The 18,104-nt window shown below is 47.0% G+C and overlaps 2 protein-coding genes across 2 annotated transcripts; both read left to right on the top strand.

Annotated features, from left to right (window-relative positions):
- LOC8080431 (probable nucleoredoxin 1-1) lies at positions 3,248 to 7,244 on the top strand. The gene is made up of 4 exons (XM_002467664.2): positions 3,248 to 3,525; positions 4,811 to 5,296; positions 5,388 to 5,876; positions 6,331 to 7,244. Exons 1-4 carry the CDS (start codon positions 3,412 to 3,414, stop codon positions 6,994 to 6,996), a joined length of 1,755 nt encoding a protein of 584 aa, XP_002467709.1. The 5' UTR covers positions 3,248 to 3,411; the 3' UTR covers positions 6,997 to 7,244.
- On the top strand, positions 8,845 to 14,571 carry LOC8077062 (probable nucleoredoxin 1-1). The gene is made up of 3 exons (XM_021453940.1): positions 8,845 to 8,937; positions 12,660 to 13,640; positions 13,758 to 14,571. Exons 1-3 carry the CDS (start codon positions 8,845 to 8,847, stop codon positions 14,442 to 14,444), a joined length of 1,761 nt encoding a protein of 586 aa, XP_021309615.1. The 3' UTR covers positions 14,445 to 14,571.

Raw genomic sequence — 18,104 nt, 5'->3', positions numbered from 1 at the left:
TCGGATCGGAGTCGGCACTGCGCGTTTATTTGTATGCTATTTATTTATTTAGTTAGTTAGTTACATTAAAGTAGGAGTAGTTGCAAGCGAAGACTTTGACTTGACGCCGATCAAGATCAACATACAACGACAACGAGCGTTGCGATGCCTTCACGGACCAGAAGTGCTTGGGGTGTTAGTGTCACGCCTCACGGGGATTACATAAATAGTACTCGATCCTAGTGTTTAGCCAAAAAACAAACATTAAGCTAGGTTTCAATTGGATTGGATACGAAAAGCCAAAAAAAGGTTTCAATTGGATACGAAATGCCAGAAAAATGTTTCTAGCTACCTAGCTTGCTGCATCTATCAGCACTACTTAAGAAACATGATTTATTTCTCTCAGCCCCTAAGCTCAGCCTTCCCAGAGCTTTTTTCTTTTGCCAGCAATAAACTCATCTCAGTGAAGAAAGCCTTCGAAATTGAGGAGTTCCATCTGCTATTTCAACTCCCCCTATCGCAAACTGCCTTCATCCAAATGGCTTCTGTTCAGCAATTGACAAACCTGGTGGAATTGAATAATGAAAGGGACACTTGGCATTACAGCTGGGGCTCTAGCTCCTTCTCTTCAAGGAATGTTTATAAGAGTTTAGTGGGTCAGAGTAACGCTCACGAAGCATTCAAATGGCTTTGGAAAAGCAAATGTCAGCCCAAGCATAAGGTCTTCTTCTGGTTATTGCTAAAGGACAGGCTTAATACTAGAAATAACTTGAAAAGAAAAAACATGCAGCTAGATTCTTTTGATTGTGTTATATGCAACTCTCTACTGGAGGAAACTGCACGACACCTCTTTCTCGATTGCAGCTTTGCTCTGGCTTGCTGGGACAAGATTGGAATCGAAGTTCCTCTTCAGAGCACCATTCCTGAGGTCATCTCTCAATTTTGGCGTCAACTGAACTCACCTTTTGCCATGGAAGCCATTATCCTTATGAGCTGGGCTATCTGGGTCTCTAGAAACGAGCTCATTTTCAATGGGGTCCAGCCAACGCCGGCAAGTTGTTGCAGAATCTTCCTAAAAGAGATTTCTGTCCTTCAATACAGGATCAAGCCTGCCCTATCTCAGCCCTACCTTTTATGGATTCAGCAACTCTTGTAATTTGTTCTTGTGTTCTTTTCTTTCTGTCTTTCAAGGTTCCTTAGCTTCCCCCTGCTCTTCTCTTCCCTTCCCATCTCTTCTCTCTTTGTTTGATGTAACTTTGTTTTCTTTGCTTTAAATTAAATCTCTGTAGGGACCCAGGTCCCTCCAGATTCGTCAAAAAAAACATGATTTATTTGCTTACACCACGGATCGCTTGGGAGCAAGCGACAAAGATGGAGACATATGAATAGCCAATCCATTTTCCAAGAGTATCAAATAAAATCAACCTGAGCTAAAATTTAAATTGCCACAATCCATTAGGCATTATGCTGTTGTAACATGAATGAAAAGATATTACAGTCCACGAGTTAAATTGTGAACATCTAGAATAGGGTTTCCTTCCCATTTTGACGTGATTAGGCGCATTACATGAGCCACCTAGATTTTCCAATTATGTACTAAAGTTTGGGAACCACTACGGTCCACGTGTATATATAGGCGAGCACACTTCCACCCGCATGCCTCCTTCATCTTCCTCCTCCACATCCCCGCCTCCTCTCCTGGGTTTTCCCCAACTTCCGCCTCTTCGTTTGTGCTTAGCTCTGGTGACGTTGCCTCTGCCGCCCTCGCACCCCTCCAGATCTGGCGTTCTCCCCCTTCTTCACAGATGGAAGCCTTCCATCTCGCCGCCCATCGTACCCCTATGGCGCTAGGGTTTTGCCGGAGCTCCAACGAAACCCTAGCACGCCCACTGCAACCTCCTTGTTCCTCTGCCTCGACCTAGCCCGACCGCATTCATCACCGCTAGGACCCTAAATCTACCCTCCGCCGTCCCCACCGCTTAGCCGGCCGACCTCCCCCAACCCCTTCTAAGGGGGTGGCACGGGCTGCCGGAACCCTAGCTATTGTCGTCTTCTCAGCGTGGGCATAAGCACGGTCAGGGCATGTGCGCAGGGTGGGCGTGGGCGGTGCGTGCTTCTCCGACAGAGGTGACGATGGGTAAGTTAGCAGGTGTGGGCGCGCGTAGGATCTGATGCCCACGACAGATTCATAGGACAATGGAGATGGTCTGCGCGCTGAGCGGCCAGATCCTGCGTGTGCGGGAGTAAGTTTTCTACTGAAGGTTATATCCTCTGGACATAAGTTTCCCTTGTCTTTCTATCTTCTATTGATAAATGTCACAAATTAGATTGGATGCAATGGTTTGTCATCCTTCTTCCTCCTCCTGCCCCATAGGACGACTAATCAAATTGCATCATGAGGCACCCTAGCTCCCCTTCCCTCCTCGGTGCTTATTGGTGGTTCTCTAAGTACCCATATCGTGTTGGCCTACCACCTTGCTGTACCACCTTAAACCTATCTCATTTGTCATACCATCCTTATTTGATGGTTTTATCTTGTCAAAAAATTGCGGTCCTATTTTCTAAAGCTCATTCTGCTCTTGATTCTATATGAAAAGTGATTCTTTGAGAGAAGTGAATAGTCTTTGACTAAGTGGTATTATTCTCTAGCATAATAAAAGCTCTATATGCATAGAGTAATATGTGCATGCAATGAACTAGAAGAATCTTCTTTTTAGTTCCGAGTCACCTACTTTTAAAGAACCACTTCACAGAATTACACATAGAATCCATTCTCTCAAAAAGAAAAAAAGTTCGGCGGAGCTTATCTTGTCTCAGTCTAAAACCTCTTATAGGAGTATTGTCAAATAGGTCATGATTGAAAAAAAAAACCCTCCCAAACGTGTTTCATGCTTACCTTTCCCCCAGTTCAAAATTATAAGATGAACTATATATCTAAGTACTGTTGGCTGATTTATTATAAAAAAAACACTGCTGAATGACTATCAAGCAAATAAGATGTTAATTTACTCGGAGGAGCATGTGGATTTTATAAATAAATTTATCCCTGCTGCGAAGATTCGCAGCACCTTCCCTTGTAAAGGCCACGGTCACACACAGTGTGGTGTGGATGTGCGGTGGTAGCAGGTAGCAACAAAATCTTGCAAGCGAAGCAAGCAAAGCAGCCGGCCAGCCAAAGCCCTGAGACGGAGGAGAGACCAGGCCCCGCATCCCCCGCGCGCGCCGCACCCGTTCCGCGTGCGTGCGCGCCTATATAAACCGCCGACGGGACGGGGCGCCGGCGTAGGAAGCCGCGGCCAGAGCCCAGAGAGCCCCAGAGCCAGTTCCCGTTCCCGTCCATCAACCGTCAAACCACCACCACCACCCGCGCCCACCACTCCACTCCGTCCGCTCTCGCCTGCTCTGCTTGCTTTCTCTCGCACGCTCCAGCGGATGGCGGAGGCGGAGGCGGAGGCCGCGCCCGCAGCAGCAGCCGGCGGCGGCGGCATCGGGGACATCCTCGCCACCGCCGAGCGGGACTTCCTCGTCCGCAACTCCGGTGAGCAGGTCAGTCACAGCCTCCGCCCCGCGCACTCGTCTTCAATTTGTCTCGAGGTTCCCATCCTTTTTACCACTCCCGGCCCGCGCGGTAGATGTGCAGATTCGCCATATCTCGCGATGCTGCTGGCCCCGATTGCGTCTTCTCTTGTCGTCGTGTGGCTTTAATTTTTGATTAGGATAGATAGACGATCCGGTTATGGAATACGCGGATATGGATGGGGGTTTTTGTGGGTCGGCTCCCCTGCTGCAGTTATCTATCAACTAGTATTACCATTACCAGTAGGTGGTAGATGATATTGATGAGCAAGGGAGGGACACAGGGAAGGGGGTTTACTACTTTAGCTTCTTCGACTTCACTGTGTAGGCCTAGTACTCCTTTAGGGATGGGAGGGAGGGAGTATCTAATACCTCTGGGTAGTGGGTGCCAATTGGCAGGGTCGATTACCAGTTTTTAATCCCTGTGCACATGGGGCGAGCCGTGATCTAGATATATAAAGTTGAAGCAGCCGCAGTACCCCCAACGTTCACCCAACAAATTCACCCCATATATTTGTAATTTTTCATCAAGTGCATTAAGGGTGCAAAACTAGTTTATGAGTAACGCTACTTTTGTGCTACCGAGTTTTGGAAATTTTCATTAAGGGTCCAAAACTAGTTTACTTCAGGTTTACTTCAATTTTTTCTGCTATCGAGTTTTGGAAATTTTCATCAAGGGTGCAAAACTAGTTTATGAGTAACGCTGCTTTTGTGTTATATAGGATCCTTGTGTTTTCTTTTTGAACATCTTATTATCTAGGGGTGGCTTGGTGGGATACTTGAATTCTGGAATAGCCCTGGAGTGTTACCACCATCTGTACTGCAATATTTGTGGGTTGGGAAGAGAGGGAGGTAGGGTGTCGGGATATTGTTTGGAACTTTGGATCATTATTAATTCTGAAGCCATAGTTGCCTAGTTTGATTCCATAACCGCATCTGCATATACAGGTTTCACTGACAGAAAAGGTTACCTTTAGCAAAAGTTCAGACATCTGAAAGGTTGTAGTTCTGAAACATGCATGCAACTTATAAACAAAATAAGTTTGAACTTTTTAGAAAGCTTTATTAAACGTTCACCCAGCAAAAGATCAAAGGCCCAGCCCAGCTTTATTAGAAAGCTTAAGTTTGAACTTTTTCTTATAAACATAATAAAAGCAAATTTACATTTGGTGAATGATTGCAGCCATCTTGCTATTCTCAACCAGAATTTGGTTGCTGAACATCTCTGTGCCTTCTTTATTTTTTAATCCTGCAGGTGAAGATCAGCAGCATCGAGGCGAGCCCTGTGGCCATCTACTTCTCGGCCTCATGGTGCCCGCCATGCAGGAGGTTCACGCCCAAGCTTATTGAAGTGTACAAAGAACTGGCTGAACAGGGCAAGAGCTTCGAGGTCATCTTTGCTTCGGCTGATCAGAATGAGGAAGGATTCAATGAATACTTTGCAAAGATGCCATGGTTGGCTGTCCCTTTTTCTGACACCGAAGGCCGTGCGGCCCTTGATGCCCGGTTCAAGGTCTCTGGTATCCCACACCTGGTCATCCTTGATGCAAAAACTGGTGAAGTTTACACTGAAGATGGTGTTGAATTTGTGAGTGAGTATGGCGTGGAGGCTTACCCTTTCACACCAGATAGGATCAATGAACTGAAGGAACAGGAAAAGGCAGAAAAGGAGAATCAAACTATTCAAAGCGTGCTTGGCACATCTACTCGAGACTATCTCATTTCAAACAAGGGAGACAAGGTAACTGCTCGATGCAACATCTCATGACCTTCGATTGTTTAACTGTCTTTGCAAATGCTTACTTGTTTTGATTGTTGTTATCTATACCCAGGTACCCATCTCTGAGCTTGAGGGGAAGTATGTTGGTCTGTGCTTTGTGGTGGATGGCTATGGACCAGTCATTGAATTCACTGATTCGCTTGCTAAGATCTATGAGAAACTCAAAGAAGTGGGGGAGAAATTTGAAGTTGTAGCTGTATCCTTGGACAGTGAAGAGTCAGCATTTAATGAGAGTTTTGCAAAGATGCCTTGGCTTGCAATTCCTCAAGGTGACCAGAAGTGTGAGAAGCTGGTTCGTTACTTTGAGCTTAGGTCTCTTCCTACACTAGTTCTGATTGGCCCTGATGGGAAGACACTGAACAGCAATGTTGCGGACATAATTGATGAGCATGGTTTTGAGGCATGGGAGGGCTTCCCATTCAGTGCTGAGAAGCTGGAAATTCTTGCTGAGAAGGCAAAGGCTAAAGCTGCATCTCAGACCTTGGAGTCCCTTCTAATCAGTGGTGATTTGGACTTTGTCATTGGAAAAGGTGGAGCAAAGGTATGCACTACTGTTGCTTGACTTCTTATATATATGAAAGTCCTCTTCTGTCATTGCAAAAGACAATCACTGTATCAAGTAGTAAGTTTATTTTCCTCTATCTAAAAAAAGTAGCAAGTTTATTTAAGAAGATAGCTGTGTTGTTATCTATACTTCATCATGGATAAATGACTCTCTTGTTTAAGAAATAATATCAAAGTTTAAAATTAACCAATGTGACCTTAAATAATGGTCCTCATGCTAACTTTAGGAAGTGATAGATGACAAAGATATTTATCAAGTAAACAGAGTTTTGCCAATTGGTAACGGATATATTGTTTAACACTGTCCTTTTATTTTACTGTCTGCTTTAGTAAAGATTGTATAGCTTACAGATTTTATGCACTTTTGATGGTTTTAATTATACAAGTCTGATTATCATGAGAAATTAAAGTGTACTTAATGTATATCTCAGGTTCCTGTATCAGAACTTGTTGGGAAGACTGTCCTCCTCTACTTCTCAGCAAAATGGTGTGGACCATGCCGTGCCTTCCTGCCCACACTTGTCAAGGAATACAACAAGATCAAAGAGAAGAACAGTGATTTTGAGATCGTCTTCATCTCCAGTGACAGGGATCAGAGCTCATTCGATGATTTTTTCTCTCAAATGCCATGGCTTGCTCTACCCTTGGAAGATGAAAGGAAGGTATCCCTGAAGAAGACCTTCAAAATCCGCGGGATCCCTTCACTTGTCGCCATCGGTCCTACTGGGCAGACAGTCAGCAGGGACGCAAAGGCCCAGCTGATGATCCACGGTGCTGATGCTTTCCCATTCACTGAGGAGAGACTCGAGGAGCTGCAGAAGAAGCTGGACGAGATGGCAAAGGGGTGGCCTCAGAAGCTGAAGCATGAGCTGCATGACGAGCATGAACTCGTCCTGCTGCGCCGTGGTACGTACGGCTGCGACGGGTGTGAAGAGATGGGCAGCACATGGTCCTACAGGTGCGATGAGTGTGACTTTGATCTGCACCCCAAGTGCGCGTTGGCGGAGGAAAAGAAGGGTGAAGAGGAGGAAGGCAAGTCCACTGAGGAAGCCCCTGCTGGGTATGTGTGCGAGGAAGGCGTGTGCAGGAAGGTCTAGATTTGTTCTACTGAGTTGCCTTTGCGTTTCCGGTGCTATCTGAATGGTGTGAGGGATGACAATAATCGTGAGATGGTTGTGCTTGGAGCCGAGGTTTTTGAGCTGCTGATGTTTGTGTGTTAATAAATAGTAGTTGTACCCTGAACTCTTAAGAGCGTATGTGTATGCAGAACTATGTGAGTATTAGATCAAAGTAATGGTTTTGCTACATGGTATTTCTGCTTTTAAAAATGTGATGTTGGTGGCAATTTTTATTTTTCCCTTGCATTTCTGCAATCTTGCATGCTAGACATTGTTTTGGTTTTGGATCCACATGATTGTCTTTGTTCCGAAGCATGGTCAAGGATGAGGTGAGTAGTTTGGTGGTGTTAGTATTCCAAATCGCATTGTTTGACTTGTTCTGTGAAGGTCTTCTGCATCCTTGCCAGGTTCAGATTATAGATCCACATCTGGTGATATGCATGCATGGTCGGTTGTTTGTCGAAGCTGTCAGCCATTGTGTGAATGTAAAAATTTGGGGGAACAACTTGAAACGCGGTTTTGTTTGGTTCTTTGGCATGGCAGGGATATAAAACTGCACTTCTGTTGCGATTTGTGACTAGTTGCTGCTCCTAACTATGGATTGATGGCATGTTTGTTACCACTCCACAGAACACAGTCCACATCCAGGCAGCGCCCTGGCCAAGCCACAGCCCAGGAGGAGTACTCGCACTAGGCCCAATCGGAAGAGTGAGTGGGCCAGACTGGGTCTGTAATGTAAACCTTTGCAGCCCACTAGGGGAGGGTACGAAGGGGAACACGAGACCTTGTCTGGGCCACTCAGACTCCTGCTCTGCTCTGAGAACACAAGTTGCTTCCAGACTTTTCGAGCGAGGTGGTGCATCATATACATAGGCCTTATTTAGTTGCACTTAAAATTCAAAAAAAATCAAAATTTTTCAATATATTAAATTTTGTGGCACATGCATAGAGCATTAAATTTAGATAAAAAATAACTAATTACATAATTAATCTGTAATTTACGAGATAAATCTTTTAAGTCTAGTTAATTCATAGTTAGACAATAATTATCAAATACAAATAAAAGTCCTAGTGTAACCAAAAAATTTTCACCAAAGGAATTAAACAAGGTCATAGGAATAATAAATAAACCCTTGGCTTTGGAGGATCGAGGAATCGTGTGGTTGTCAGCTTCATCTTTTTGTGTGCCTCGGTATGTTAGAATATTTTCAATGTAGAAATTATTATAGTTTTTATAGATATTAATTATAGTGTCACTTAAGTATTTTGCTGATGTGATAAGATAGTTATAGAAGAGAGAAAAAAAAATCATAGAAACCGGATCCAAGTTAGAAACCATGTCTACATGGGATTCAAGACACGCTTGAGCTTATCAGCCGAATTTGCCACCTATTCAACAATGGTTTTTTCTCACAATAAATAAGCCAACAGTACTTTCTGCCATGGTTTATCAGGCAACATGAACAGTGTAGTAATATGATTGGTTGAGAATAGAGATAGAATGAATGTGATTGGATAAAAAATTACTGTATAAAAACTATCTATTGGGGCCATAGTTTGTATACATAATATAGATAGAAATTAATTAATAGTTTGTAACATTGACAGCCTTTAGCTGGTGTTTGGAATGGAATGGCCGGCAATTGTCAGCTACCCGGACGCCAAGTCACTGGGCGGAGACCGCCGCGGCACGCTGGCATCACTTTGGTCGTATACAAACTTGCTGTCGCCTCCTATTGGCCCTCCTCTCTTCCAACTCCGAACCCCTAGCTAGCAGCCTAGCACACGATCGAGTTGCATTGATCGATCGAGCTGTACGCGCGGCGTATGGCGGAGCGGGCGATCACCAGGCGCGGTGGCATCGGGGCCATCCTCGGCACCGGCGATCGGGACTTCCTCGTCCGCAACTCCGGCGAGCAGGTTAGCCCAAATATCCGGGAGGAATTTCTTGTTTTTTTTCCCTGCATATTTCTTTTTTCGAAAGATGCTTTCATTTATAAGAACAGGGAGCAAATAGTTACATTTACATTTACATAGTTGCTGACAGTGCTAGCTGCGCCCACTCCATTTGCCGGTCCTCGGGAAGCGAGTAACCTGGCCACCCCTAGATTACATAAACACTAATTTACAGACTGGAAAAAAACTACATTCTGCAGGCCATTTGCCTCAAGGCCCAGCGCCTCGCTATGGAGTTGGAGTTCATCTAACTGCGGCAAGATCATCTGCAGCCCCTTGATTCCTGCGTAAGCCCACATCTTGGCTTCATCATATATCCCAGCCATTATCCTCTGAACTTGCCGACATTCCTTCCTGAACACTCTAGCATTCCTTTCCCGCCACACCTCCCAGAGTACCAACATAATTAAGGATCTCAAGCCTTGCGTAGCTGCTGGTGGTAAGCTATTGATTAGCTGGAGTAGCCAATCTTTCATGTTATTTGCACGGCCCCAGTTTACTGGTGCAAGATTCGACGATCTCACCCAGATAGCCACTCTGTCCCAGATTGATCTCACAACCGGGCATTCCACGAACAGATGGAAGGCCGTCTCCAGGTTCCGGATACAAAGTTGGCAGAAATACTCATTCGGCCACTGCCTAATTTGTAGCCTTGCTGCTGTCCAGATTCTATTTTGTAGAAGAAGCCAGGTGAAGAACCTGCATTTTGGAGGAGCTTTGGTCTCCCATGTAAAACCAGCCATATTACAGTTGCCCAAACCTTCAAATTGCATCTTGTATGCTGATCGTGCGGAGTATTGGCCATTAGCAGAATGAACCCAGATTATTTTGTCTTCCTGCGTAGGTGCTAGAGCAACATTTTGCAGTCTGTCCGAAAGATGCAGGTATTCCGCAATGACTTGCTGACTCATGTTGTGATCAACATCTCTGACCCAGACGTTGTTTGTTAGTGCATCCACTACCAATCGGTTTTTTCTTTTGCTGTGCTTAAACAGTTCAGGGAACAGGGCAGCAGGGGCATCACCATCTAGCCACCGCGAGTGCCAGAAGGATGCCCTGCAGCCATTGCCCAGTTCAACCCTGGTCGCTGCATAGAAAAGATTTCTGTCACCTCCATCAACAGGAAGTTGCAGCTCCTTCCATGGCCGATCTGTAGCATCCCAGGCATACCACAGCCAACGTAGACGTAGGGATCTGCTAAAGAACTCCAAATGTTTGATGCCCAGACCGCCATTCACAGTTGGAGAACAGACCCTAGACTAGGCTACCTTACATTTCCCCCTAGTTAACTGGCCATCACCAGCCCAGAGGAAGCGACGACAGAGCTTATCCATGTCTTTGAAGAATTTCTTCGGTGGTTTGATTGCAGTGAATAAGTATACTGGTAAGGAGGTGACCACTGATTTTATTAGCTCCTTTCTACCTGCCACCGTGATCATTTTACCCTGCCAGCCAGCGACTTTGTTCTTTGCCCTGTCTTGGATATACTGTATATGCACCATACGCAACCTCCCCAGATTTAGCGGCAATCCCAAGTACTGAACTGGGAAGTTCACCCTAACACTTGGGAATTCTCTGAGTACCTCGTCAAGATCGACACCTGTGCATCTGATTGTGGCCACCGTGCTTTTGGTCATGTTGATTCGCAGACCAGTGGCGTCTCCAAAAGCTTCCATGATCTGCATAATACAGGCGATATCTTTCTTTTTAGGGTTAGTGAAGATCACAGCATCGTCTGCATACAGTGACAACCTAAGTTTTGCTTGGCGTCCTTTTAATGGACTAAGGAAACCATCCTCAGTTGCAATGTCGAAGATCCGGTTTAGAACATCCATGGCTAGAATGAACAGGTAGGGTGATAGCGGGTCCCCCTGGCGGAGGCCTCTACGATGATCAATGTTAGGGCCTGAGCATCCATTCAATAGCACAGTTGAAGATGATGATCTGAAAATGGCTGATAGCCAGTCAGACCATCTATTACTAAACCCTCTTTGTGCCAACATCTCCAGCAGATATTCCCATGACACTGTGTCGAAAGCCTTGCTAATGTCCAATTTGAGGAGACATGCAGGGGTCTTTGTTCGATGGTAATGTCTAGCCAGGCCGCGGACGTATACATAGTTATCCTGTATACAGCGCTTCTTGATGAAAGCACTTTGGGCTGAGGCAATCAGCCCATCAATGTAAATCCCCAGCCTTAGTGCTAGAACTTTTGAGAGGAGCTTGCCAAAGGAGTGGATGAGGCTAATAGGTCTAAAATCTTTTGGGGTCACAACAACCTCTGCCTTCGCAAGGAGTACCAGTTGGGCACCATTTATATGCTCTAAAGCGCCGCAGTGCTGAATGTGGAAACTGTGAAAAGCGCTCAGCACATCTAGCTTGATGATTGGCCAGCAGCGTTTGTAGAAATTATTTGTGAACCCATCTGGCCCAGGAGCCTTGTCATTCGGCAAGCACTTCACTGCGTGCTCTAATTCCTCCTCACTGAAGGCCCTATCAAGCTCGAGCCCCTGCAGTTCCTGAATTCTGCTCATGTCAAGACGGTTCCAGTTAAAGGTCCTAGATCGCTGCATTTTCATCCCCATGATACCCGAAAAGTAGTCATACAACAGTGTTTCTTTTTCGTTGTGGTTCCATGCTGTGGTTCCATCATTTCGCCTAAGAGAGGCAATATATTTATACCTTTTTCTGGCGTTCATCTTGAGGTGAAAAAACTTAGTGCACGCATCCCCCGCCTTGAGCCAAATGAACCTAGATGCCTGCCTTCTTCTGGAACGTTCAAGTGCTGCAAGGCCAAGTGATCTCAGTTTGAGTTCATTTCTAAGAGCAAATTCAGAGTCAGAGAGTGGCCTTATTTCCTGCGCCACCTCGAGGCGCATGATAATTTCATTCGCTATGTGCAGTTGCATTCGCGCATTGCTGAAGAGCGGTTTGCTCCACTTACGCAGCGCCCTTGCTGTCTCAGTTAGCTTCTTCCTGATCACACTGAGAGCAGATCCGAACTGTTGTTTGGACCAAGCCTGTAGAACAACTTCCATAAAACCATCTGTGCGCAGCCAATGGTCCTCGAACCTGAAACTTGCCTTCCTTGGCATTCTGTCCTGACGGGTGAGCAGTATTGGGGTGTGATCCGAAACTCCAGTGGACAGTGCAAGTAGAGCAAGGTTTGGGAAGATGAGCTCCCATTCAGAGTTGCAGAAGGCCCTATCCAGGCGGACCATCGTCGGGTGCTCCCTTTCATTTGACCATGTGAATCTTCTATTTTGGAGACAGATCTCAAGCAGCTCGCAATCATCCAGCGCTGACCTAAATTTCCCCATCAGTCTCCGATTGAGGTTGAGGTTGCTTTTGTCATCAGCTTTGTAAATGAGATTAAAGTCCCCCATGATCAGCCAGGGCAACTATTTACTTGTTTCATACAGTACCTTTTTAAAAAATAAAAGAAGGCCGTAATTTTTCATACAGCTACAAAGATGATTACTGTAGGGTGTAAACCTCTCTAGTTTCTTTCAAAAAAAAACCTACAAAGATGATTTTTATATTAAAATTATAGCTCTCGATAAGATATACAGTAATGAGAAAAGAGATCGAGGAAGAAAAAGTTGCATGTTCATGAATATAATCGATCGACTTGTTCTTGTTCCCCTCAACCTTCGCACCTTATTCCTTTGCTCATCATCCTGCAGGTGAAGATTTGCAGCATCGAGGCAAACACCGTGGCGCTCTACTTCTCCGCCTCATGGTGCCCACCATGCAGGCTCTTCACACCCAAGCTCATTCAAACATACCAAGAACTGGAGCTTCAGCAGCAGAGCAAGAAGAGTCTCCTCGAGGTCGTCTTTGTCTCACGCGACAGGGACGAGGAGTCATTCGACGCCTACTTCGCCAAGATGCCATGGCTGGCGGTGCCGTTCTCCGACTCGGAATCCATCAAGCGCCTCATGAGCCGGTTCAAGGTGAACGGCATCCCGAACCTCGTCGTCCTCGGCGCAGAGACAGGCGAGATCTACACGAAGGAGGGCGTCAAATTCATCAGCGAGTACGGTGCAGGGGCCTCCCCGTTCACGCCGGCGAGGATCGGCGAGCTGGAGGCGCAGGAGCGAGCAGACAAGGCCAGCCAGACGATCCACAGCATCCTTGGCACGCCCACTCGTGACCACCTGATCTCGAGCAACGGCGACCGGGTGCCCATTTCCGAGCTCGAAGGGAAGCACGTCGCCCTGTGCTTCCTGGCGAGGCCGATGGGCGAGTTCACCGCGAAGCTCGCTGAGGTCTACGAGAAACTGAAAGAAATTGGAGTGAGATTTGAGGTCGTGGCTGTCTACTTCCGCTGCGACGAGTCGGTGTTCCAGGAGAGCTTCGCGAGCATGCCTTGGCTCGCGATTCCTCATGGCGACAGCATGTGCGAGAAGCTCGTGAGGTACTTTGACCTCAGGGCGCTTCCCACGCTTGTCCTGGTTGGGCCTGATGGCAAAACGATGAACAGCAACATCGCCGATGTGGTTGAAGAGCATGGAGTGGATGCTTGGGAAGGGTTCCCTTTCGATGATGAGGATAAGATGGAGGTTTTGATCAGGAGGTCTAAGGCCAAAGCTGCCACGCAGACCTTGGAGTCTCTTCTTGTCAGTGGAGATTTGGACTATGTTGTCGGAAAAGATGGAGCAAAGGCACGTATGCTTGTTTCTAATGAACTTTTGATGGGTTTAACGACTTCTCTAATTAATTTTGTGATGTTTTTTTTCTTTTGGGATGATAAGAGACTGAAATTAAGATGGTTATTACAGGTTCCTGTGGCAGATCTTGTCGGCAAGACTGTCATGCTCTACTTCTCAGCGGAATGGTGCGCGCCATGCCGAGCTTTCCTGCCGACGCTGGTCAAGGAGTACGGCAAGATGAAGGAGAGAAGCGGCGGCGACGACTTGGAGATCGTCTTCGTCTCCGTCGACAAGGACCAGAGCGCCTACGACGAGTACTTCTCCGGCATGCCATGGCTCGCTCTCCCCTTGGAGGACGAACGGAAGCAGACACTGATGAACAAGTTCAGAATCCGGGCGATCCCTTCGCTCGTCGCCGTCGGCAGTTCCGGCGCGACGCTCACCACGGACGCCCAGTCCCACATCGTGGCGCACGGCGCCGACGCGTTCCCGTTCACCGAGGAGGTGCTGGAGGAGCTGGGGAGGAAGCTGGACGAGGAGGCCAGGGCGTGGCCTGGGAAGGTGATGAGGCACGAGCTGCATGAGCTGCACGAGCTTGCCCTCACGCGGCGTGACGCTGCCGTCACCTACACCTGCGACGAGTGCGAAGGGCTGGGCAGCTTGTGGTCGTACAGGTGCGATCGGTGCGACTTCGATCTTCACCCTAAGTGCGCGCTCGGGAAGGAGGAGGAGGAAGAAGAAGCCGAGGCGGGTATCGAGCAACTCCTGCAGGCGGCTGCGTATGTGTGCGAGGGAGGTGTCTGCAGAAAGGCCTAGAGTTGTTTTTCCCTGCCCTGAGTCGTCGTGCGAGCGGTTTAGAATTTGTTTTTACCAGGATGATGTGTGGTGTGACAAGATATTATAGTCATATGTACATTAGTTAATACATACATACGATGGCTTATTTGGGTGCAATTGAGATGGCATGTGTTAAATTTGTCTTACAATCCGTTTGGATCCCTTTATTTTGTAGGTAATGAATTAGACTATTTTGACTTAGAATTTAATATTTCATAATTTTTCCAAACTCACAAATAACACTATTTTCATAATATGGTGCAAGATAGAAATGGATTCTATATATTATTATTATATCTAATTTATAGCACATTCTTCAACTCACTTCACTTCCATATAATAGAAACACAACATATAAGTATGTCCCTTATATACCTAATAATAAATATATAAATATATTCCATATACAACTATATTAGCTTAATTAATTTATACCTAAATTATAATTATTAGAATAAATTAAATTTCATGGATCCAAACGGGCTCTTAGTCTGTATACGCAATTTTCCGTTATGAATATAAAGTTGTGTACTCGTACCTGAACGCCACACACACCGTAGTTCCGGAGGAACCGATGCTAAAGGATCCGGTTGCAGCCTCGCTCGTGGATCGCGGTCTGCCAACCGGTGGTTAGCCATCCTCGGGCCCCTTCTCTACAGCTCCAGCGGCAGCCTCCTGGAAGGCGGGACCCGTCACATGACACCGACGTGTGCACCTGCGGCGTCTCGGTACTACTTCGACGATGTGTACCACCTCTAGCCCTACTCCAATGCCCTTCACCTTTGCTTAGTTCCTTGAAACATTTTCTTTGCTATGTTCGCCCTATCCAACCATCCTCAAGTCATCATATCTTAAACCAACATTAAACATTTATTTGAAGTTCCAAATCAACACTATCTATTTCCAACCTGGTATTACAAATATTACCCTCATAATTTCTATGCCATGTCATCATTTTTTGTTGATGTGTTATCCTATTAAATGGGAATAAAACTCACATGAAAACCTTGTACAGTACAATTTTTATCTTCTTAACATGCACTACAAGGTGACAAATGCTGCAATAAGGGCACTCACAATGCGGACTCTATCATAGAGTCTAAAGTTATTTATTACCTCGAACAATGTGGACTTGGAGTCTAAATAAGACTTGGAGTCTTATTTTTTCTAACTCTTTCTTCAATAAATATGCTGCCACATCAACAAAATACCATAAATAATATGTAATTAAGTGTCTTGGACTCTGTGATAGAGTCTTGCATTGTGAGCGCCCTAAAACTGACATGAAATGGAGCATCTCAATGGACAGTGTCATTGCACGGTTTCACATAGCAACACGTCATCGAAATTGAAATGAAACCATCTATGAAATAACTCCAGCAATGGAGCATTTCACTTTGTTGTTTCCAAGACTAAGCAAAGCATTTAATTGCTGCAAAATGATTGGATCACATGCAAGATGGTGAAACGATTTGGCCCTCAGTTGGGATTTTATCCCGTTTCACCGCGTGGGAAACAACGCCCGTGGAGTTTCACCATGGTGAAACTACTTCCTTCTCTCTCCTCTTCGTTTCATGCAAAATATGTAATTTTGCTGACATGACGCTCTAATAAATATGCATGATATCCTGGTGAAACCCCCATTGAGACTTGCCTTACAGCTTCATTGGTAACCAAATTGAAAATTGCTATAGAAGTGAAGCACTTCGGAGCTTTTGATGGAGCGGAGACGTATGGCGCCGTGGCGGCCAATGTGTTAGCAGGCATGGAAACCAATCGGTTTCCAAGGTGTGGGGGTATAAACCCCTATACCCTTACGGCTAGACTTGGGCCAGGAGGCTTGGCCCATTACGAGACAAGTTCAAGGCTTGATCCGACAGCTCGGAGTTTCGCGCAAGGAAACAAGACGTGGAGATCAAGCAGGATTCTAGTCGGTTAGAATAGGAATTGATATCGAACTATCTATGGCAATTGTAACCGACTAGGATTAGTTTCCAGATCTGTAACCCTGCCCTCCGGACTATATAAGGAGAGGCAAGGGACCCCTCTAGGACACATTATTCTCTCAACACAAATCAGTACAACCAGACGCAGGACGTAGGTATTACGCCAATTCGGCGGCCGAACCTGGATAAAAAGCTTGTCCGTGTCTTGCGTCACCATCGAGTTCGTAGTTTGCGCACCGTCTACCGATAAACTACTACCGTGGGTATACCCCAAGGTAGACTGCCGACTAGCTTTCGTCGACAGTGGCGCGCCAGGTATGGGGTGTGCGTACAACTTCTCCGGCGAACAAGATGGTCGTCGTTCCAGCTTCCGCGGCCGTGCCTGAAGGCCTCACGCTCACCGTCGGCCAGATCACGTGGACGACGCACGGCGGCGGTCTCGCGACCACGGTTTCAGAAGGAACCCAGATCCAATCTGGGATGATGGTGGCGTCGGTTCCGACCACACGGATGCTGGCACCGAGCACCCGACCACCGCTCCCACGCTACAAGGGAAAGAAGATCGACGGCTCGGATCTTCTCCGAGCACTTGATCGCGCTGATTCTAAGCTTCTCGAAGCTTCCCGACTAGTAGATGGGATCTTGCGTCGACCTGATCAAGCCGCACCAACGGATTTTTTCAACTCCTACCGGCCAACTCGTGTCGTCACACACGAACAGCTGGGCACAACTCTGACGATAACCTCCACCCCCTCGGGACGGTCCGTCAAGATCAAGGCTGATCCGGAGGAAAGGTATCCTTGCGGTCTGAACAACTCGGCCTCTCTCTACTCACGGCATGTCCAATCCCTTTTCAACGAGGCGGGTTGGCTGCCAAAGTGGAACGGTCGACCAGCTCGTCACTACGTCAACATGGTGACGGTCCGAGAACTACGGGACGACCAGGCTTCCAGCACAAATTCGAGCACTGGTTCCGTTCCCACTGAAGTCATAAACTCCGAGGACGAGGACTACGACCTGGATTTGCCTCCATATCCTCCGGGTTTCTCTCGTTTCCCGGTCTTCCCACCCCGACGAGGAGACATCGTTTTCAACGTCAGCGCCGACGAGCCGGCCGTTGATGGAGAAACAGACGAGCAGAGGCAGCTCCGTGAGCAGCGCAACGCCGACCGCGCCCGACGACGCGCGGATGAGGAACGCCAACTCCCGCCACATAATCTCAGCGACGCTTTCGACATGGTCGGGGATCAGCCAGTCTACAAAACGCCAAGCGCCAATGTGGCTGTCGCCATGGCCAATTTAGATCGACTCTCTGATACTCCCGAGTGCCAGGGCGTCCGATCCAGCGTTCGAGCACATCTGATCGCCGCGATGGGACAAACAGCCACTCTGCTCAAAAGAGTCCAAGCCGTCTCCTATACAGAGGCCTCCTCCGACCAGACCCACCGCAGCCGGACCTCACCACAGCCTAGCGGGCACCATCGCAACCGTTCCCCCAACAATCATCGAAAAGACTCACGGCGTGTCGATGACGGTCGAGATGCTGGCGGTCGTCGCGAGCAGAATCATGGGCGTGGTCAGGAAGTAAACCAGCACAGGGATCTTCGATACAACATCCCTCCTAAAGACGCCCGAGACCGCATCAACAGGCGCGCCACGGAGAGAGCAGTCCACGAAAACCTGCGTCGTATTG

The sequence above is a fragment of the Sorghum bicolor genome, chromosome 1 (genome assembly GCF_000003195.3).
Source record: "Sorghum bicolor cultivar BTx623 chromosome 1, Sorghum_bicolor_NCBIv3, whole genome shotgun sequence".
Classification (NCBI taxonomy): Eukaryota; Viridiplantae; Streptophyta; class Magnoliopsida; order Poales; family Poaceae; genus Sorghum; species Sorghum bicolor.
The sequence above is the reverse complement of the archived record's forward strand: the minus strand, read 5'-3'. Positions and strand labels throughout refer to the sequence as shown.